Raw genomic sequence first — 21,439 nt, forward strand, 5'->3', positions numbered from 1 at the left:
TGAGACTGATGTTCATAACAGCATGCTGGTGGAAATAGTAGTGAGAAAACTATTGAGATAGGTTATTGTGATATGATTAGTGCATCTATCAGCATAACCTTCCTTAGAAAATACTAATAAATAAATAGTAATAAGCAGTGTGAGGTAGTACTAGAGAAAGCAATATATAAACGTGACGTATAGATGTATGTATATGTGTATTTTTGTATATTATTTTTTATATATCCCTATAGCTTTTGATTTGTTGGGGTTCTTTCCACAGTCATCAGTTCTGAATTCTATTAGAATACATAAAATGATGCTAAATATTGCGTTTGTATAGAGCTATACCCTGTGTATATCAAAACACTTAACAAAATTGGAAGAGCATCAAAACCTAAAAAGTAGCTTACCTTGGTTAATCAAGCCTGCAAAGAGTGAGGAATGTAACATTACTTAGCCTAGGTTTTCATCGTACCGATTCCATCCGTTTTCATTATAAAAATATTTTTTTTTGGTACTGCATGTGTTGTTAGGGGATAACACAGATCAATGTTACAGGAGAGAGTTTTTCCCCAGATACTTAAAACTGGTCAGTGATCCGAACTGGTGACAGCTTGAACAATTGCTGTCACTATTAAAAAAAAAAAAAAAAAAGTGCCCACAGAACCACAGTATGAACAAGAACATCAACATGCAGCACAGACTGGAAGCATTCTGTTGCCTTCTCTCTGGTCCTCACTCTTGTGTTTAGGTTCTTGGTGGAACAGAGGAGTAAGAGAGAGAAAGGTGCATCTAAGTGATAGTAGGAACAGGTCTGACATAAAGGAAGCACGCTGCTTCCTCTGTGGCACAGCCATTCCTGTTTACATAGAAACATGTGACGTATCTTGGAAATGAGATTTTTTTTCCAGTAGCAGATCGCCAGTAATTTCCTGACCTTGCATGTTACTGTCTATGAAATTTTCCTCCCTGCTCATTTTTCCAGTGCCCTCCATGACAGCTGAATACATTTCTGTATTAGAGTGTTGCTGAACATCATGTGCCGTATGGGATAATAAAAGTTAGGTGGCTAAGAGACTTTTAAAGCTGATGGTGAGACTTGCACTTCTTGAAATGGCAATTCATATCACCAGCAATCCTGCTCTGAATGCTTTCCAAAGGAGCTTGTCATCTCCCACTAGATTCCTAAATTAGTTACCTGTATTAGGTGGTCAGAATACTTCCATCACCTGTTTTCACATGCAGTGGAAACTTCGGGTACTTAAATTGAAACAAACTATTCCCATTTACCTCTATCCAAGCTACCTTTGTCTCATGGAATTGCCAAGGAAGATTGCCTTCCCAGGAACCATGGGGAACCGTCCTGTAAGGTAAGACATTTTCTTCTGTTGATAAATGTTTAATGGATAAGACTCCAGTTATGTTAAAGCATCAAATGCTTTAGGCTTTAAAGGTTACACTGAGAAATGCAGTAGTGGTTATTAAATCCTTGTGTTTCTTTAATAAAAACAAAACAACCACCAAAACAAACCCCAATAATGGTGATTTGCCTCATAGCACCAGGACATTCTGCTTATGGAGCAGAGCAACAGTAATTACTTGGAGTGCCAGAAGGGAGAGGAAACTGGTAAAGTTCCTCTGTCTCCTCTGAAGGTAATCACTCCCTTGGCTGAGTATCTGAAAAGCAGGCAAAAGATGAGCACTCAGTTTTATGAAGCGCTATACGTGATGTATCAGTGAATTGACTTAGGGACTTCAAAGAATTTCCCTTGCTCTGTGCTTATGCAGAACTTAACCTGTTTTAGGGCATGACTGTATTACTATCAAACAGCTGGTGTAAATGATAGCTCTGAGCAGCCTTTTTGATAAGCAAAAACCTACATGGCTGAAATAGGTTTCTCTGCAATCTGTTGTTATCTGTTTTAATTCATGTTATTCTGTCCTTACCTTTGTCCATGTTGGGCTTTTTTGGTTGTTGGTTTTGTTTTCCTTTTTTTCCCCACAATAAATTACTTTGCTTGAAAGCAATTCAGGCACAGTGATTGTGGTTAGTACAGTCTAAAAATGTCTAGGGGGTGGGCTAGAGATGAAGGCTCAGCATTTTGACTATAATTTCCCTTGATAAACGTCCCACAACAAATTTGTAATTTCTCCTGTTATCTTCCTGTGTGCTTGCTGGTGGCTGGCTCTGCCCTCAGAAATAGCGGGCAGGTGGCAGATGTGCTGCCCCTGCTGGGTGTGCTGGGGCTGAGCAAGGAGCAGTAACTGGTGACAGACAGTACTAAGCAGCAGCAAGTTTGGCCACAGCCTTTTGCAAAGAGAGTTGATATCAGTACTCCAGCCTTTTGACCCACAGAGCTATCTGAGGCTTTGTGTATACTGGGAAAAGTTACACGCCCTCCCTTTTCTTTTGCTGGATCAGAAGTAGATTTTGGTGAAAATTCTGGTTTACACTGGCCAAAGGCATACAGAATACAGACCAGTGACCGGTACTTACTTGTGCCTCCAATGGTGATTCTCTGATCTATAACAATGTTGTATCCAAAGTCAGAAAATGACTCTCAGAGTACGTGACAGAGAGTCAGTGGTACTATCTTCCATGATTTATAAACTACTTGGATTTGTTTGTTGTTGTCAGGATTCAAACAACCCTCCAAAAGTTTCTGACACAAGTGCACCTCATGCTGTAGTCCTGCATGATTTTTCTGCAGGTAAGTAAATGTGAATATTTTGGAAGCTTGTTTTACTCCAGGACTTTCAAATGGAGATTTTCGTAGGACTTGGATCTTAAAAATAATCAGGAAGCTCAGCATGCAAGGTCTGCATGTAGAGTTGTTCAAATCCATGGGTTTAGCTATAGTTGGGCCAGTCTTCTAGTTAAAGATAATTTGTTTAGCAAGTATAATTAAGGTTTTATGAAAACTCATTCTGCTCTTGTCCGTAGTATTTATATTAAGAAGGTTTTAGTCAAAGAAAATCAGTGAGTGTGACAACTACCATTAACTGAAATGATGCTGTCTTGCAGAGCATGCTGATGACTTGGACCTTCGTTCTGGAGATACAGTTTGTCTTTTGGAGAAAATTGATGCTGAGTGGTACAGAGGAAAATGTGGGAATCGCACAGGGATATTTCCCGCCAGCTTTGTGAAAGTAATTGTATGTAGGCTTTGTATACATTACTACACACAATCCTAGTGCGTTGGTTTTCTTGTTCTGTGTTACTGCAGCTCCTGTGTGTTTAATTCCATTCACTATTTAGATAATCTCTTTTCCCTCTGGCAGCGCAGAAGACATACCAACTTGTTTGCATGGTATTAGGAAGATGCTTTATTTGGCAGAACCAACTTGTGTTATGGGGATTATTTTCCTGTTAATTTCAAGCCAAGTGAGAAAATCATGGCCCTTACCAGATTCTCTTTGTTACCCTGGGTAGTTTCTCTGGGTCTACAGAGCAGATTATTTTTCACAGCAACGTGTAAAAATCAACACGCAGTAAGATGACTGCTTTGTGCTTCCATGTCAGCTTCTCTAGTATTCTTGTACCCTTGAACTGTGCTGGAATCACCACTTTTGCAGCCACGTAGGGCAGTACAGGGTCAGGGCAGCAGCTGAGCCCAAGAAAACATTTTTCTTCCTTCCTAGATTTTTTTTTCCATCTGTATCCATTCCCCTAAGTGGCAACACAAATGGGTGTGCTGGCACGTTGCAAGGAGATTGTGCTATTGCAAATGAGGAGCTTAAAGCAATCCTGTTACTGAATGTGACACTTGCCATTAAACTGTGGGCAAGAGACGGGTGTTGTTTTGAAGCCCAATGGAAATGGATTGAGCGGCTCAGGTTTAAAGGAGATACAATATAGTTCACTGCCTCAAAAGCTGGGTCAGGTCTATTGTAAGCCTGACTTGAAGATTGAAGTTCATTTTGTGCCAGTAGAAAGGGTCATCGGGCTATCCACCCCAGCCAGATGGACATGCACAAATGCTGAACTGACACCAGGGTCCGGTGAAGGTGTACGGCTGGGCATTAAAGGCATTAAAAGTCTGTGCTGAGCGAAGGCAGCTGACAGAAAGAGATGAGAACTGCTGCTACATTGGAAAATACCAATGGTATTTTGGTAACCATCACAGTGTGTTACAGAGGGGGTCTGTTTGGTTTGTAATGGTGTTACTGGAAAAGAATTTTAAAATTTGGGAAGTGCTGAAGAATTAAAAATAGACCTGGGGTTAGTAATCATGGAACTATGCTCACTTTGCTTTCACAGGAAAGATTTGTTAGCTACATTGAGCCTCTACACAAACCAACAATTTAAATGTTCTTGTTACAACTGATGGCTGATAAGGATTTTATGTTAAAGTAGTGGAATGAAGATTTGAAGTCAAATGCATCATTGGCACAGAGAGATAACACTTCATAGAAGCTAGGGAAGATGCTTTTCAAACACCTGTTTGAGTTTTAATAGCTAGTTACCCTTTTGAGTGCAAAAATATCCTTTGAGCAAAATTAAAAAAAAAAAAAAAAGAGAAAGAAAAAAGGACAGTAAATATGGCTCATGCACTGAGTGAATTCTCCTATGCATTCATGTCAGCTTAGGCCTTGACCCAAGGCCTCCATCAGTACACTGTACTGTGTTTTACAATATTGAGCTGCATACTAGCTTGGTGTCTGGACACCAAACAGTAATACATAGTTATTGCTTCCTTCCATGGACCTTTCAGAGCTCCACAGCTATGAGCTTCTCTAGCAAGAGTACTGCAAAGATTATTTGTCCTAAAAGTCAGCATGATTTCTTTCGGAACTTCACAACAGCAACGAAACATTTTTTATTGATGTGTATGGGAACTGGCTTATGTGATAGTAAGCTGAGACCCAAAGCTCCTAGCCAGATTCCCTAGGCTTGCAGTGTCATAGTAAAGCTCCCTTCATATCATACCAAAAATACAGTTAATCTTATGATAAAGGACTGATATATCTGTGTGGTGATTTTCTAAATTATATTTCTCCCGTTCCTTTAATTAGCATATAGTAGTTATCTACAGCTGAGTTAAGAATAATTAGTTTGTTTTCTCTAAACTAAGGTTTCTTTAGATGCTACCTCTACATGCAGACTGAAGTGAGATTTACGATGTGCTTTTGTTTTGAGTACAGCTGACTACCAAAGCCCAGAAAAATATGTGTAAACACTAATCTTGTCTATTGTGATATGTTGTGCTAGTAAATGATAGAGAGGGATTATCAATTGGAAGTTTGGAGCTAAATGCAACAACCCGTAGTAACATCTAGTCTCATTTTCTGACAATCAGCCGTGCTGCAAGTAGGAATATTAAAACAGGCTAATAACAAAAAACATTAAGTAGTGCTCGTTGTTTGTATAAGATAGGAAAATGAGAAATCAGACATACAAAACTAAAATCGACATTAATATGGTAAAGTATCAGAGCATGTCAGTGATTTTATAGCATCATGTGGAGCCCATAACAGGATCTGATGCTTTATTTAAAACACAAGTGATTTTAACAAGTTGAAAGTTTATGGTAGTTGTGTTGCTATGAGCGTAAAATGGAAGATGTTTACCGATTTTGCTGTCTTATTAGATTGATGTTCCAGAAGAAGGCAAAAGGAAAAAAATACCCTGCTTGTCACCATCTATTAAGTAAGTCAAATATTTTCTCTCTTACCTTGATTTACTAGTAAAAAAAAAAAAAAGAAGGTACCTTTGAAGCAGGTGTTAACTGTGCTGAGGTTAATATAGTTAGCAGTTTCTACATCTATTTTATAGCTATTCTACAAATTAAGTTCTCAAGAATAAAAGTTTATGACATTTTACGAAGATTCATATTCAGGTAAAAAAAGACTAAAAACGTACTTCATGTGTTCAAAACCTGGTATATCCCTTTATAATAAGCATTTATGTAGATAGAGCCCCCTCGAACAACTTGTCTTAACTAAATGGTGGTTTGTTGGCTTTCATAACCATTCGTTGCAGCAATAAAGCACATTCAGGCAGAGGTAGGAACCAGTATGAAAGGAGTGTATATAGTAAATATACAAAGTAAGTTCCTTTCTTGTTTGTGCAGAGGGCCAAGATGCATAGCACGATTTGAGTATATTGGAGATCACAGAGACGAACTCAGTTTTTCAGAAGGTGAAACTATCATCCTTAAAGAATATGTAAATGAAGAGTGGGCCAAAGGAGAGCTTAGAGGCATGTCTGGAATTTTCCCCTTGAACTTTGTGGAAGTAATTGAAGACCTGCCTGGAACAGGTATGACTAGGTTAGCAAAAATCTTCAAGAACATGGCTTTGTACTGTGTACACAGAGGCGGTGTAAAAGGATACAGGATAGAGTCCAAAAGGACAATGCATGGGGGAAAGAAGTAAAAAGGGAGGCGAGAACAATCAGAAGAAATACTAGGACTTCTTAAGAAGTTATTCTCAATAATCATTTTGAATGTCTAAATCTGCTCTCATTAGTACATTTTGAGTAGTCATTGTTACTATTCTAAACCATCCTTTGCTACATAGGTATAGGAGCCGCACTGAAGAACAAAGTGGAGGTTTCTTCTTCCCTTCTTCAGGTAATACAGCTTCAGAGGTGGAAGCCAGAATTTACGTAGAGTTTTCATAGATTTACATCGAGTTTCTATTATAATGTCAGATGAGCTGCACAACTTAAAACTGTGAATGTAGTACAACTCCCACAGCACGTAATGATGCATGGTCACATCTAGAAGTCTGACAGTGGCTCTGAATTGAATTTTTAGCTTTTGACAAGTTAACATATGCAACTTTTTTATCCTTTGTGCTTAAGCGAATTCTTGTTAGTTCTGTTTTGAGTAGTGTTGCAGTGGGATAATTTAGAATTTACTAATCCTAGCCTCTGCCACCAATGATAAAAAGGAATGCCTGTAAGCTTAGATGAAATTATGCAGTAATTGCTGATACACTGTTCTAGCCTACACCTTCAGGAAGAGCATTGTATGAGTAAAAGTCTGGACACCCAAATCTTGTATACCAACATTCACGAGCTTATTACTGTTGCCTCTATTAACGCTTCTAAAACTAATGCATTTCTTTTCACTTGAATAGAACAACAGACACTCAGTGGAGTGGTGTGAAGCACTTCATGATTTCACAGCAGAAACCAAAGACGATTTATCCTTTAGAAAGGGAGACTACATCCAGATACTGGAACAAGTAGATTCAGAGTGGTACAGAGGAAGACTGAATGACAAGGAAGGGATTTTCCCAGCAGTGTTTGTTCAGATCTGCTCAGGTACAGTGCTCTACTAGATGACAACTCATTATTCCCTAGGTTCTGACAGTCACAACCAATTTCTGGGAGAACCCAGCTATTCCATTGCCTTAAGAACCATACGCCACTACAATCTTTAACATCCTAAAGCTAAACTAAGTGTTGAACCACAATCTGAAATAATGGCAATATATTACTCTAGTTAATAAATAATTTGGAAAGTGATGCAGATTCTGAGATGGTTGAAAGTACAGTTTAGGTGCAGGTAGAATATGACTATTTAGCTGTCTTTACCAGGAATTCAGGTGTAGAAAAAGGGAGGCAGCTTCTGCCACAGCTGAAGGGAAACACTGCAGTACAACCAAAGATTTGGTATAGCTGTAAATAACTACAAGCGCTCAATCTTGGCACCCAACTATTGTAATTCTCTTAGGGAAGCAAGAAATGACCTCTGCTTGCTCTCCTTAAGCTTCTGTTTAATCCTAAAACCAATACAGTAAAAACCTTAACAGAGGACACAAAAGAATAACTTTTTCCCCCCCTCATAATTGGCAAGTAAAGCCATGAGTTAAACCTGACAGGAAATAAATACCACCTGTCTGACCAATAGCATACAGTGAGTGCAGTTACACAACACTGCTGCATCTCCCACTGCAAAGAAAAGAGAACTTTCATTAAGTATCTACACTGGAAAGTTTGAGAAAATGGATTTTATTTTTAGTCCTTTTAGAAGCAGAACCACAAGAATGCATTGGTAGTGCAAGATGAACTAGTGGCAGTAGAGATTTTTATTCCAGTAGGAACAATGAAAATACTAAGTATCAGTAGGAATAACAGTTGGGCATCCCGCAGCACACTTGTAGGGCAAAAAAAAAAACGCACGAGAATACCAGGAAGTTTCACTGGAAACAATGATATATTTGACTTGAATCCAAATAACCTGTCTTCTTCATGTTCTGCAGCCAGGGTAGAGATGTCACAGTCTCTAGGAGGGAAGAAAAGAAAAGCCAAAGCTCTTTATGATTTTCATGGCGAAAATGAAGATGAGCTTTCCTTCAAGGTAAGTGCCTCTTCTGTTAGCCCAAAAAATGCTAAAAATAGGATTTATCCACAGTGAAAATAGGCTTGGAACAGGAAAGAACAAAACTCCAGAAAAAGGCATAGCTATTAACACATTTGATAAAGACCTGCTCAAAACGTTTTTTGTCATTACCACAACTTGTTTCATACTGGCAAAATCTTCACAGAAGACGACACTGAGAAGAGGTCAGGAATTGAAGTCTTCCTCTGACTTCTTCCTCTGTCTTATCTAATCTAGCAAATATGACAATACCAACACCATATTTTGTGGTATATTTGGTTCTTCATCATTTGTTAAGGCCAAGGGAGACTATTTTTAACTGGAAACATGGCAAGAAGATGATGTGATAATAGTAAGAGTGCTAGTGTTAGAGCAGTGATGTCTGTAGGGGACACCTAGTACAGCAAAATCTAGAAGTTTGGCAGCACAATACATAGTTGCCATGGGAGCAAGATGAAAATGAAATACTTGCCGTAAGCCCAGATAATATGAAAAAGCATGAACACGAAACAGCATGCCCTTGTAGATTAAAACCCATGATATTTAGGTAACTGTCCTCAAAAGCAAGTTTCTGAGAAACAACAGACTTTCACAGCAGGTCCAAAATTGCATTTATCAGCTGGAACACATTATTTTCTCTTTCTAAAGCTGGCAAAGTAATTAGTTTCTGCATTAACAGCTTGCCGTACTGAAAGGACAGATGAGTCTTTAAAGCAGAAGGGAACTGAGGTACTGGCAGAAAGGCTAGAGCTACGACAATACTTTGGACGTAGGGTGGGATGATGAAAATAGGAACAAGGATCAAACACAGAAGATGGAGTTTATTTTAAAGGCCACGCTGAGCCACTTTGATGATTGCATCCCTTTTGGGAAGTTTCCAAAGGAAAGAGGAAAGTTTCCAAGTGCTGGGAATTGAAATTGACTGGACTGAATTGAAAGAAAGATCTTTGAAGCATTTGAAGAAAATAAACCCTTCTAACATAGCAGGAGCACGCACAAATAATGAATGAGGCAGCAACCTGTAGGCCATCTCTCTGGCACACCTACCTACTGCTAGACCTGCAGCAGCACAGGAAGTTATCCAGCAGTGCTGCTTTTTCCTTCCAGGAAGTGGTGTTTTTTCAACAGGTGGCAAGTATTTACCCTCAGAGAAAGTTCAGCAAACATAGTTTCAAAGAAATGTAACAGGAGAAGAGAGGCCACCTCCTACTACCTTTTGGCTTGCTATTAACTGCTTCTGAATAACGTGAACTATGCATGCATTACTAGTACTTGGTAAGCTGTACCGGCTCACCTTACTCCTTCTCTTACAGGCAGGTGATATCATAACAGAGCTGGAATCCGTAGATGAGGACTGGATGAGTGGAGAACTGCAAGGAAAACCTGGGATATTTCCCAAGAACTTTGTTCAAATTTTAAGAACACCATGAAGTATTGCCTGTCTTTATACTCCCTATATGTGGGAGAGAATGTTTTCTAGCCTGAAGGCACAACAAAAACATCAATGTATTTTGACTATCAATGTTTTGCACTACTTTTTCTAGACAGTCATACGAGTATCTTGAAGTCAAAGGAGACAAGTCTAGTCTTTTGTGACTGTGTGGACTGTGTGTTTAGCCATGCTTCGTGAATGCTCTGAGAGCAAATACAAGCACGATTTTTAGTGGTTTCCAGCTAGGGAAATACTGTGGTGCAGCACCATTTTAACTTAAACAGCATTCTGGTATGTTTACTACCTGATATTACATTTGTCATGCACAAAGTCTGCATAAAGTAAGCTTCCATGGGCTTCTTTTAAAATTGTTTAAAGAGTTGTTTTTAATATATAACTACAGCACTCAGTATGTAGATCAAGTCTGATATTCAGGTTTCTTTACTGCTTGACTTCCACATTATCAGTAGAATCCACTTATTTTTATGACTTAGAGGTAACTTATCTCATAGTAGAAAAATATCAGATTTAGAACTGGTAAGAGGGAAAACTAATGCAAATCTTTGTGTACTATTCTCCTATTCTTAGCCAAGCTGCTCATATGGGAAGATCAGAAAACAGAAGTATTTTGCCTCTTAACTAATAGCATTCAAATTGGTATGAACCATCTTAAACCTCTTCTCCCTTACCGTAAATCTTTTCTAGGTGGAGCTTTAGTTGTTCAACTACCCGGTTCTTCTTCAAGCACCACCCAGCCCTTCTGTCCCAGCAGCAGTTAGCTGTGATGGACAGCATTTACTGGGCTTTTTCAGCTCCCCTCGTGCAGTAGCTGCACTATTTCAACTATTTGCCCCTCCACCCCTTTCATGTAAGTGGAAAGCCAGTCTTCACTCAGTCTGCATTTCATTTGTCACTCAAGCACTGGAACATACTTCAGTAACACTATTCCTCTCCTTAACATGAAGGATATTATACAGCCTTGGTTTTAGCTTTCAGCAGACATGGGATTAGTTTTCAGTTTGTTACCACGTACCAGCTATACTGAGCATCATTATAAATGGTCTGTCGAGGCCTTAAGGAAAAAACGCCTGGCAAACTGGTACATCAAGAAGCTTGAACAAAATCATTTAGTAAAAAGCAGCGGTGCAACTTGAACAACAGAAACTGAGACAGACGTGACTGCGGGAGCTGAGCCTTCTGGCAGTAAATTCCTTTTTGTGACACTTGCCTTCTGACAAAGTAGTTAAACACGCCTTGATAAGCAACTAACCTCTGCCTGGAACAGGAAAAATAGTGTTGAAGCCAGCTGGTGAGGGCGGCTCTCCCACTCCACTCACTGCACATTGGTTCCCATCGCAGCAGGCAGACACCAGGGAATGGGCACTCCCTGTCAGGGTAGCCAGACGGGGCTTGCCTAAAGTGAGCGTGCAGGGAGCACGCAGCACAGCACCAAAAGAAGGGTTCCGGCACTCATTTGTTCCGCAGATCTCACCATGATGCCACAGTACTCACAAATGCAGACACAGGCTTTAGCACTCCAAAGTTTTTTCTCTAGAAGCTTCACAAATGTGAAGTGGTGTGTATTTAAACTCATCAGTCATGCAGCTGGCAGATGAAGATCACAAAGCTTTAGTGAGCTGAGAACTGGATTTTTACTTTCATTAAAGGGATTAACATTATAAAAACAATTGTAAATCATGTACTGTTCCAGAAGAACGGAAACATGACTGTTTCTACAGCTACTATTCAGTTTTAAAATCCCAGCAAACCTATCCTGAACTCTTGTGGAATTAACTTCAACCTAAGTCCACCTCTGCGAACAATTCATCCCATTCTCCCAGCTCTCCTGCCAGGAGGTGCTAAAGGTTCTTGTTCATTCAGATAGAGCAGCCCTTTTTTCTTTCTAGAGAACTCTGACGAAATGAATACATAAGAGATTCCTGACTTTTCAACCATAAACTTTCAGTGGACCGCCCTATTAAACAGGCTTCTTGCGCCATGGCCTGTGCCAAGACAACTCCTGAACCTCTTGCAATCAGAGCACGAGGAGAACAGCAAGAAGAAAGCCACCCCAACAAGCAGAATAGCGGTCGTCAGAAAACACATTTAATCTTCATGATGGTAGCTGAGGCTGAAGCGGATGAGGCTTACTTACTGCTTGTCTGGCAGTTTTCTAAGATTTTGATACAAGTCTCAAGTTAGAACAGATTTTTTTTTTTTTCCAATCTCCTCACCCTCGTTTCTATAACTGTGGTATTGACCAGTTGTTTTTCTAACTTCCATGGGATGTTTGAAGTCCGTGCCTCCGAGTAGGTAAGACTGCTCTTCTTTCATCATCTCCTCCGATTACGCAGGAAAGGAAGAGCAGCAGCGCCTTACATTCAGTGCAAGGAGTGCCATCTAAAGGCTGTTTACATTACTGCAGACACAAGCTATTAAAGTCAAAGATGGTTGGCTTTTACAGGAAGGGATTTTCTTAAGACTTGATGCCTACTATCACCATGAAACTGCATACAGATAATACAATTTCTAAGGTGTACAGTACATAATGTGCAGAAAAGCAAGAATGAAGTTGAGCACACATCTTACCTGCAATGTAGTAGCAAATTTCAGCTGTAACCTTGGAATTCAGCCAGAGCCCCATATGTTAGTGTAATAGAAAATGTTTTGATAAAACAAGGCTTTTATTGTTTGCCCCACCCTCTGGAACTATCTTCAGGAAGGAGACTGTTCTGTGTACAATTAACCGTGTGGTAAATAAATCTTTGTTAAGTCCGGTAAGTTTGTTATGGTACCTCTGTAAATTAAAAATGTATTTAACCAATAAATTTTTATAATTAAGTCACGACTGCATTTTTATCGTCTTACATTGTACTGAGCTGACTCTCCACTTGACATGACAGTTTTATAGATGCTACTCTGCTTGTACATTTAACCCACCCAACCAGCAGCAAAAAATAACAATAAAAATTACAGTATCGTATACCTACAGGAGCAGTTCAAGGCCATCAGAGAATCCCGAGGGCTGTTCCAGTTTAGTCAAGCCCTTGGACTGAGGTACACTTCCCACTTCTCACCTGCAGAACGTATTAGGCTGCTACCTGCAGCAACCAACCAGCCTCACAGGGTATCACACAAGATGGCGATGCTCTGTGACAAGACCTCTTGTGACAGTGACAGAGACTGAGCCTCAGCTGATCAGCAATTAATTCTGTGTGTGTGCTTGGTATGCTCTGCTGATTGCTGCTGTTCACACGCCAGGAGTTTTCAGCTGACTTTTTGTACAGAGAATACAGTAGATGCAGAAGAGTTCCCTTTCTGCTTACTTTTCTACATTTGAAGTTATTTCAAAGCATACATTTACCCAGAGACCCTATACGTTAATGCTACAGAAAAAAAGAAAAACATGCAAAACAATGTTTTTTGAAAAACTGAAAAAGCAAGTTTTTGTTCTTTCCTAAGATCCTTGTGCAGTAGCCCTCCTCCAACAGCTAAAGGACAATGTAACATGATAAAAGACATTTTTCACAAGCAGAAACACTATGTAGGCTTTCTAAGTCTCCTATTATAGATGAGTACAGGCCAGTTCAGTCCCTGAGGATTTGTTTGGTGGAATTAAGCAGGTGAAATAAAAACACACTTTCATTACTGAAAAGCTCTGACAGATCTTACCCTAATGCAGGGCTTGAATATACGCACATACACGTACACGTCTGCACTAAAACAATTGTAGGTTCAAGGATTTCCAGCCTTGCAATATGTACTCCGAATCATGGTTTGTTTTTCACTCCAGTGAAAAGTTTGTAGTTTTACTGGATAAGTGAAGAGGAACTGGTTCCAATTTATGTCTTCACAATATCAATCACTACCTCGGACTCTTGGAGAATTATGCCTGCCTCCCTGAAGCACTACACCAAACCTTACAAAACTCAGCTGACAACAAACACTATTTTAAGATGCATCTTCAACAGTACAGAAAAGCAAAACAGAGGAAAGATCAAAAGCAGCACTCGCCCTTTGTCCTGTTTCAGTGTCAGTTTTGAGAACTCACTACCCTTCTGCTACAAAACTGGAAAAAGAACAAGTATGCCTGGACTGGCCAACCTAGACAGGTAAGTTATCCAAGTATTAAGTCATAGACTGTAATCCCTCTAGTTATTAAGATTTTGTGTATTAATATGCAAATATTGCAGATGCCATACTCCTTTATTTAAATTATTACTGTTAGTAAAATTCCTCAGACCTGAGTTCCCCACGTAATAATATACAGGTGGCAATGCCGGTTACTTGGCATGGTGGACAGCTGGGAACTCACAGGAGTAGGAACAGAAACGGGAGGCAGAACTGAACACCCTATCGCATCCATTTCAACAAGAGATCTGTACACCCATTAAGCTTTGAAGAATCGCATCATATGCCAAGTTTCTCCAGCACCTACCTTTGAGTCCAAGAAAACTATTTTAACTTTCTTTTATAATCTTCAGGATAAAGCTAAAAAGCATTTTCTTGTACTTACTCACTGGCTTTAACTGGGCACCTCTGCAGCAGTCTACACGAGCTCCATAGTAAGGAAAACAAAAATCCCCTCAGAGCCTGTGTTTACTGCCTACCCAATCCTGGGCTGGGAGCCTTCCTGCAACAGCATTTAGAGCGCTTAGTCCCTGACAAGCGCATCTTAGACCTAAGCAGGAAACCCCACATGATCAAGACACTCAATCACACCAGTCCTTGAAAGCCATAAGATTGTTAATCAGCAAGCCTCTTTACTGAAAGCTTTCTAATTGCAACCTAAGGTGTTCTACCATTATAAAAAAAAAAAATCGTGTCTTGTTTAACGCCACGTACCTCAGAATAAAACATCCCAAGTGCCACATTAACATACTTTTAAACAGAAGACAGGAAATAAAAGGCCTAATTCTTCCTATCACAAACTTGTATTCAGACTTGTGAGAGTATCAAACTCAAGCACTCACCTGCATTTCAAAAATACAAAATTCAGTGCAAGTACTCTTAAATGGCCTGCTGAGTAATTTAAGTGCTTTATTTTAAGAAACAGACCATTGCCTTTTTACAGTAGAAATACCCCCCATCCCCAAGTTCCACAGGTTTCTCAAATGGGATTAGTAACCTCTCAGTTCTGACTGAAGGTAAGCTACACGCAACCCTACTCTCAAGCATATTTTTCATGTCTACACTGCTCACAGTTCTAACACTGCTTCCATAATCAAAATGTCAACTTAAAGATTAACACTTTCAGTATCAGAGAAGTAATCTACCCCATAAGAGATCATACCAAATAAATTATCACCAGAAGTTTAAACAGATACATCATTCTCAAGTCTACTAGTAAACCCAGAGGACTCCCTTTATAATACGATACTATGAAACAGAAGTTACGACTTCTAGACACATCCACAAGAATTTCTTCAGTGAGAACCAAAATTATTGGGAAAAAAAACAATTGGCAGAAACGTTAGCATTGCATTTTCAATTAGCACCTTTCAAAAAGGACAAACCGCCTTCTTCCACCTATCTTGCAACACCAGTCTTGAAAAACAGATCTCCAAAACAATCACTTCTTCCTTTTTAAACCAAGGCAATAGACGTTTACCTCATTAATAAAAACAATCCGCGCCCAGTACCAATATTGTCTAGCAGCAATACAGGCAACCAAACACTTATTCCGTATAATAAAACTTTTATTTTTGGTCAATTTGTAGTTTTAGACGGACTCTTGCACAGGCGGCTCATATCCATCAGCTCGTTCTACTTTAGCACCTGCCTCATCCCCAGAAGGCTTTCCAGCACCACCGCCTTCACCATGCAGTTCCATCAGCTTGCCCACTACAAGGAAGAGGGATTGTCAACAGTGAGATACACCCGTGTTTCAAGCAGTCTGAAGTTACCTAACTGCTCACTGCACACAAATTAAACCACCAGAACATTTAACATAGGATCAACTCCATTCCAGAAACTGCATGCAAAGAGATGATGCTGAATTAACTGACAGTCAGACATAAAATAAAAGCCAGCAATGGAGTAAGGTACAGTTATGTATGTTCTTACAGTTCTAAGAACCTACTACACTTCATGGGAATGTCAGAAAATGGGAAAATTAAAATCATTCCGTGTCATCTGGGACCGAAACATTTTGTCATCATTCATTCCCAAGGCAAAGCCTTTAAGCAACCAGTTTCAGGCAAGAACTCCAAAAAGCTCTGAACTCTGTTGAATAACCACTGCTTGGCTTCCAGGCCTGAAAGCTAGATGTCTGACTAGAAGGCCAAGCCTTCACTACTACACCTACGTAATCTTCAATGCTGCTTTAATATCTTTTTCCCAAAGCAAATGCATATTCACGTGTTTTCCCACCTCCCCCTCTTAAAGCTCAGGACGTGAGCAGTAACTGACTTACATTCGAACTTGGGCTTCTTCAGCATCTTGACTTTGCGGACATAGACATCGTGAAGAGGGTAGATGGACTGGCACGCCTTCTCTATGTCTTTGCCAATGCTGTCTGGGATCCTGGCAAGTCAAGAGAGCAGAGCAGTGATACAGTATTAAAACTGTGCCTGCTTCCTCATCAGCAACATGCACAATAAATAAATCTAAGAATACATAACATTTGACAGGAGTTTGCATCTATACTACCTTCACTCTCAAGCAATTTGGGTAAGCGTGCTTAGATTACAAGATGTTATCTTCCTTGCAATGTCAGCAGAGATACAGAGCAAGCATGGCCATGTAGAGACCAAGCCTGCAACCTAACTTCAGGCAGCAAACTATTTTGGAAAATGTCACTGGAAGAAACCAGAGCATTGACAACCTCAAGTGATCAGAATTACCATTTCAGTCTTTAGGAACATGAACCAAAAATCTCTGGAGGGCCTGATTTTACATTTACGCAAACATGATGGCTGACAGAAACGATACAGAGACAGCGTTCAAAGCAAACAGCAGCTCAGGTTTTCAGTGCCAGAGACACACCTCACCCGATCCCTGCCAGTCAGTCAGGGAAGCACCAGCCCTCAGCGCTCAGTAACTACCAAACAACTATCTGTACTGTAGGCAAGGGAGAAAAACCATCAGAGCTTACAGCTTGTTGACAACTTCTTTCAGGTCGTTGGTTTGGACCTCTCGGGTCATGATTTCCATCATCTTCTTGCGAATCTGCCGGACCTGCTGGTGCTGGGCGTAAGAGGTCTTGCGGATTTGGTTATTGCGCTTCTTCGTAAAACCCACGCAGAAGAGGCGCAGCAGGTAACCATCGGTAGTTTTGACGTCAACATGGGCTTCGATCATTGTCTGGAGAGGAGGAAAAAAAAAAGTCAAGCACCATCTCCACCAGGTCTATTTACACCTGCTGGTACCATTTCAAAGACATCTTTAAAACCCACCGGTAGCTACCTCCTCTTCCTAAAGAGGACAGCAACCACGCAGAGCTCGTTCTTCACGCACCTGCCATTTTTTGACCATGGAACACATTTTATCCCGGGTGAGGTCCATTCCATGGAAGTTGGTCAGACAATTTTTGCCCTGCACGTCCTCAGTTATCAGTTTAAATTTACGGAAGGCGACCTCGTCGTTCTGCAGATCAGCCAGACTCACTTCAAATACACGACCCTTCAGTCCATCAGAGGCAATTTCTGTATTAGGGAACAAAACGATACACCTTTTATTAATGTTAGAGAAATATCGTTCAAATCAGACACTGAACTTCCATCTGGTCTTTTCTAGGAGTAGGTGATGCCGCTAGCTTCATAGCTTTGAAGTTTAAATGCATCTTGAATAAGAGCAAATTAACTCAACCAACTACCGTCAGTTGTTAAACTGAGGAATTTTTAAGTAAGTTACACCCGATGATGAACACAAACACTGCTATACTGTAAATTCCAGTATGTGTGTACATTTTTTTTTTTTTTTAAGTGGGAGGGGCTACAAAGTATTTTAAAATACAGTAATGAAACAAAAAGCCACGTGTACTTATGAGAAATAAATCAGTAACAGGTATTGAGCACAGTCAGGTTGTTTCACACCTCTGCCTCTACTAATTAACCATTTTAACATCAGCAGGCTCATCCTTGGTTTACAGTAACCCTTATTTTACTAGTTTCACATTACGCAGCTTAACGTAACGATTACGTTCGTAACTCACAGTGCAAGCAGGAGAGCATAAAGTAACTCTTTAGCCATTCTACACAGCTAACCTTCCAAAAATACTGTTATTTCTATCCAAAGCTCTCTGCATTCCTAACAGAGGCTCCCTATTCCTCAGGTGCGTAGATCAGATTAGAAATAACAAAACAAATGAAACTTCACCCATTCTACATAAGCCGCTATTAAGTTTGTAACTCTAGCTCTCAACAAAGATCTCTTACCTAAAGGCTTTGAATTTCAGCCCCTCCTAAGGTGATGGTCTTTATGACCCTGTTACAAACAAGGTCCTGCGCAACACTGTCTCCACATCTCTCCTCCTGACATTCAGAAGGATTCACTCTTAACTTTCCTCAAATTCATCCGGTCACAGCAGCAGCCCATCAAAAACTTTAGCCTTGTCTTTCTGTAGCATATCCACAGTTTGGTACTCTTATAGAAACAAGGCCTGTAACTTAGAGTTAACTCCCTCACCCCCCCTTTTTTTTTTTAATTCCAAATTTATAATTGTTACAAGCAAAAATTGCTTGTCAGCAGTTCTTTGATGGTGCCTCGTTTGCATCTACCACATGGATCACATAATGCATGTGCTTGTGCTGCGCAAAGCCCCCGTACTCACTAGTTCCTTGAGTCCTGGTGACAAGCGTCTTCCCGATGTTTCTGATATTAAACATCGCTGGTGCCTTGACATCGTACCAGTCCTTTTTGGAGAAAGGATCCACCCTTCATTTAAACAAAGCAGAAGAAGCCGTCGCTATTTCTCCCGGATTAAACCCGGCCGAAAGAAGAACCCCCTCTCCCCTTACGCCTCCTGAAGAGGAGGCGCAAACCCCGCAGACACCCGAGGGGCCGCTCAGGCAGCCCCAGCCCCAGCCGGGGAGGCCGGGACACGGGGGCAGCCGAGCACACGGCGCCACCGCCCCCCCCCCGCGCACAGGCGAGGCCCAGGCCCGGGCCCGCCATGACGGCAGCCGCCCGCCGCCATCCGCCGCCATCCGCCCCGCATCCCGTCTCGGCCGCGCCCCCGCCGCCGTGCCGCGCCGCCCTGCGCCCCCCGCGGCCTTACACTTTCTTCTTGGCGCCCTTCTTGCCGCCCTTGGTGAGCCGCTTGTTCTTGCCCACCGCCATCGTGCCGGCCCGCCCGCGGAAAGGCCGGCCGCCGCTCGCGCGAGACTTTACGAGAGCCAGGCTCCCGCGAGAGCCGCGGCGGCCGCGCCCTCGCGAGAACGGAGGCCCGGCCGGCGGGGCGGGAAGATGGCGGCCGTGCCCCCTAGCGCAGGGGAGGGCCGCGCCTTGTCTGTCACGGCGGTGGTCCCAGCCCCGCGGGCAAATAAACACACAGACACATAAATAAATATACGCACAACAAACAGCCACGTCAAGCGCTGACCCCGCGCACACGAAGCGCTGATGCCCACCCCCTGCCACCACGGCCCCAAAACCACTTTGGCCCAGAGCAGGATTGGGGTCAGTGCGGGTGCTGGCGCGGTGCTGAGCTACCCGTGTGCGCGCCGCTGGGGCTGCTTCTGCGGGTCACTGCATGTGGCAGAGGGCGGGTGTCGGTAAACGAGGATGGAAAAGCCCCTGAGAAGTTCTACAGGCAGAAGAACGACCTCATCAAAAAAAATCCAGTGAGCACAACCTGCCCGGCCTTACAAAGAGAAAATAAAACTGTGTCTGTAAGGAGGAAGGAACACGCAATTATAAAAGGCTGTCTTATCTGTGACTGCATGAAGTCCTGCAACTATAAACCAAGCGTTCACGAGGGCTGATTAGAAGTAAGGCATACGTTTTCAAACAGCAAGCGCGATTAGACTTTGGAACCGTTTAGAGAGTGTTAGTTCCCCCTCCCCTCCTGCCCCACAGGAGTTGTAAATTGCTCTAGGTACTTTCCCCGTTGGCATGCTTTGGCTCAAGTGGGAGGTCATTCAGAGAAGTCTGGTGGTTTGAGTTACGCAGGAGGTCACGTTGGATAATCACGCTGGCCCCCTCCAGCTTCATCATGAATAATCAACTTAAATTGCAGCTCATACATTCCAGGGTATTGTGTCATGCCTCTCACAGGCAAGGGCAAATACTGCCATATGTATTCTACATACTTCGTTCAGAGACATTTATTCTTTATAAGTCTAGCAAAGCTTGTAAGAAATCCAACCTAGAAGATAATGAAGCGTACACATCATGTGATCCCAACACCCCAGACTCTGGAAATCATTTTGCAAGCACAATAACTAATACTATGAGATCTTCTGGCTGGTTTCTTAGTAGTTTGCATTACATGAGAGATGTCTGAGGACCAGCTTAAAGCACTGTGAGCGCAGCTCTCTAATTACTTGACTTCCCTCTTCCTGCTTTCACATTCTTTCACTCATCAACTGGAGCCACATGCTGAGGACACAAGAGAAGTACGCCCTGTTACGTGATGGGAAGCCCACCTTCCATCGGGGTGCCAGAGTATGTGGTAGCACCAGCTGCAGCATGGGCTCGGTCCCACACCAAGTGCCTGCATGTGGGGCACAGGTGCTCAGCAGATCGCAGATTGAACCACCCGGCCGTCAGGCAACTGCTGTCCCCAGACAGAGGCACGAGCTCTGCCTTGCTTATGGTGGAGGATCCCAGCTCCGTCCCTCTGCAGTGCTACAGCTGCTCGCTGGCAGCACTGCTCTGAGGCTGGGGCTTCTGAATCTGTTAGGAGTCGTGAGTTACAACATGTCCAGGGTAATAAAAATCTTGCGCTTGCGAAGGGGTAGTTGTCAGCCACACAAAAGCCATCTGTTATGTTTTACAAATGAAACCAGAGCAGCAGGCACAGTTCTGATTACTTCATCAATTTCTTTCATGCTAGCCTGGAATTTCATCGGCATGCCTACAGCAACTGGATTCCATCAGCAGCTCACACTATCAGACAGAGAGCTTAATCAGACAAAAGCAGACCTCCTGCTTACTACCTCTTAGGTAATCAGGCTTCAAGGAAAAAAAGAGAAAAATGAAAAAACAACAACAAAACACTTCAGGTTTTTCTCCTGAATGTCAGGGAAAAGGACGCCCAACATGAGAAGGTGAAGCCTCCTTCTCCAAGCTGTAGGACTGCAAGAGACTCTTTCCAATTTTCCTGCGTTGTTGGCACATTGTTAATTAGGATTCCCTGTTTTGAGTTAACTGCAGAATCTCACCTGCACAAATAAAACACCTCTTCTAGTTCTGGAAATTATGCATCTCCAGAGGACAGCTTTTGAGGTTTCCTAGGAAAGGAGATACCACATATAATCTGTTCACCTGTCAGTAATTGCCCTTCTTTTTTTTCCGCCCTGCCCAGCAGCTGAAGGCTTTCTCCACTCAAAGACTCCCATACACACAAAGATCAGCAATTTTATTGCCTTGGTACTTCCCTCCAAATGAGTTTGGAATCAGCTGTAAAGGAGAGGTGATCCGTGAGGCAGAAACAACAACAACAAAAAAAGCAAAATCAGGGGAGCCTAACAAACACAGTAGGAAGCCCACTAGAAAGAAGGTCACACTGGATCAGGTCAGTTGTCCT

General features: G+C 41.8%; 2 protein-coding genes and 1 non-coding gene across 7 annotated transcripts in view; 1 reads left to right on the top strand and 2 right to left on the bottom strand.

Moving 5' to 3' along the window:
- The window catches only part of SH3D19 (SH3 domain containing 19), a 79,995-nt gene extending 67,410 nt beyond the window's left edge, over positions 1-12,585 (top strand). For all 5 annotated transcript variants that reach the window (XM_040556646.1, XM_040556650.1, XM_040556649.1 and 2 more), the window contains 9 exons: positions 1,284-1,352; positions 2,621-2,693; positions 3,008-3,138; positions 5,574-5,632; positions 6,057-6,244; positions 6,505-6,557; positions 7,069-7,255; positions 8,197-8,294; positions 9,629-12,585. In XM_040556646.1, coding sequence (XP_040412580.1) covers positions 1,284-1,352; positions 2,621-2,693; positions 3,008-3,138; positions 5,574-5,632; positions 6,057-6,244; positions 6,505-6,557; positions 7,069-7,255; positions 8,197-8,294; positions 9,629-9,745 — 975 coding nt within the window. In that variant the 3' untranslated portion in view covers positions 9,746-12,585. The remainder of the gene's footprint in view (positions 1-1,283; positions 1,353-2,620; positions 2,694-3,007; positions 3,139-5,573; positions 5,633-6,056; positions 6,245-6,504; positions 6,558-7,068; positions 7,256-8,196; positions 8,295-9,628) is intronic.
- Positions 12,586-15,428: 2,843 nt separating this feature from the next.
- On the bottom strand, positions 15,429-20,868 carry RPS3A (ribosomal protein S3A). The gene is made up of 6 exons (XM_040556665.1): positions 18,968-20,868; positions 18,521-18,624; positions 17,206-17,393; positions 16,844-17,052; positions 16,163-16,272; positions 15,429-15,591 (listed from the first exon to the last, which is right to left on the bottom strand). Exons 1-6 carry the CDS (start codon positions 19,027-19,029, stop codon positions 15,470-15,472), a joined length of 795 nt encoding a protein of 264 aa, XP_040412599.1. The 5' UTR covers positions 19,030-20,868; the 3' UTR covers positions 15,429-15,469.
- On the bottom strand, positions 15,843-15,913 carry LOC121070279. The gene has a single exon (XR_005819985.1). It is a non-coding gene; the product is annotated as a small nucleolar RNA SNORD73 (small nucleolar RNA).
- Positions 20,869-21,439: the final 571 nt, after the last annotated feature.

The sequence above is a fragment of the Cygnus olor genome, chromosome 4, assembly GCF_009769625.2.
Source record: "Cygnus olor isolate bCygOlo1 chromosome 4, bCygOlo1.pri.v2, whole genome shotgun sequence".
NCBI classification, from domain to species: domain Eukaryota; kingdom Metazoa; phylum Chordata; class Aves; order Anseriformes; family Anatidae; genus Cygnus; species Cygnus olor.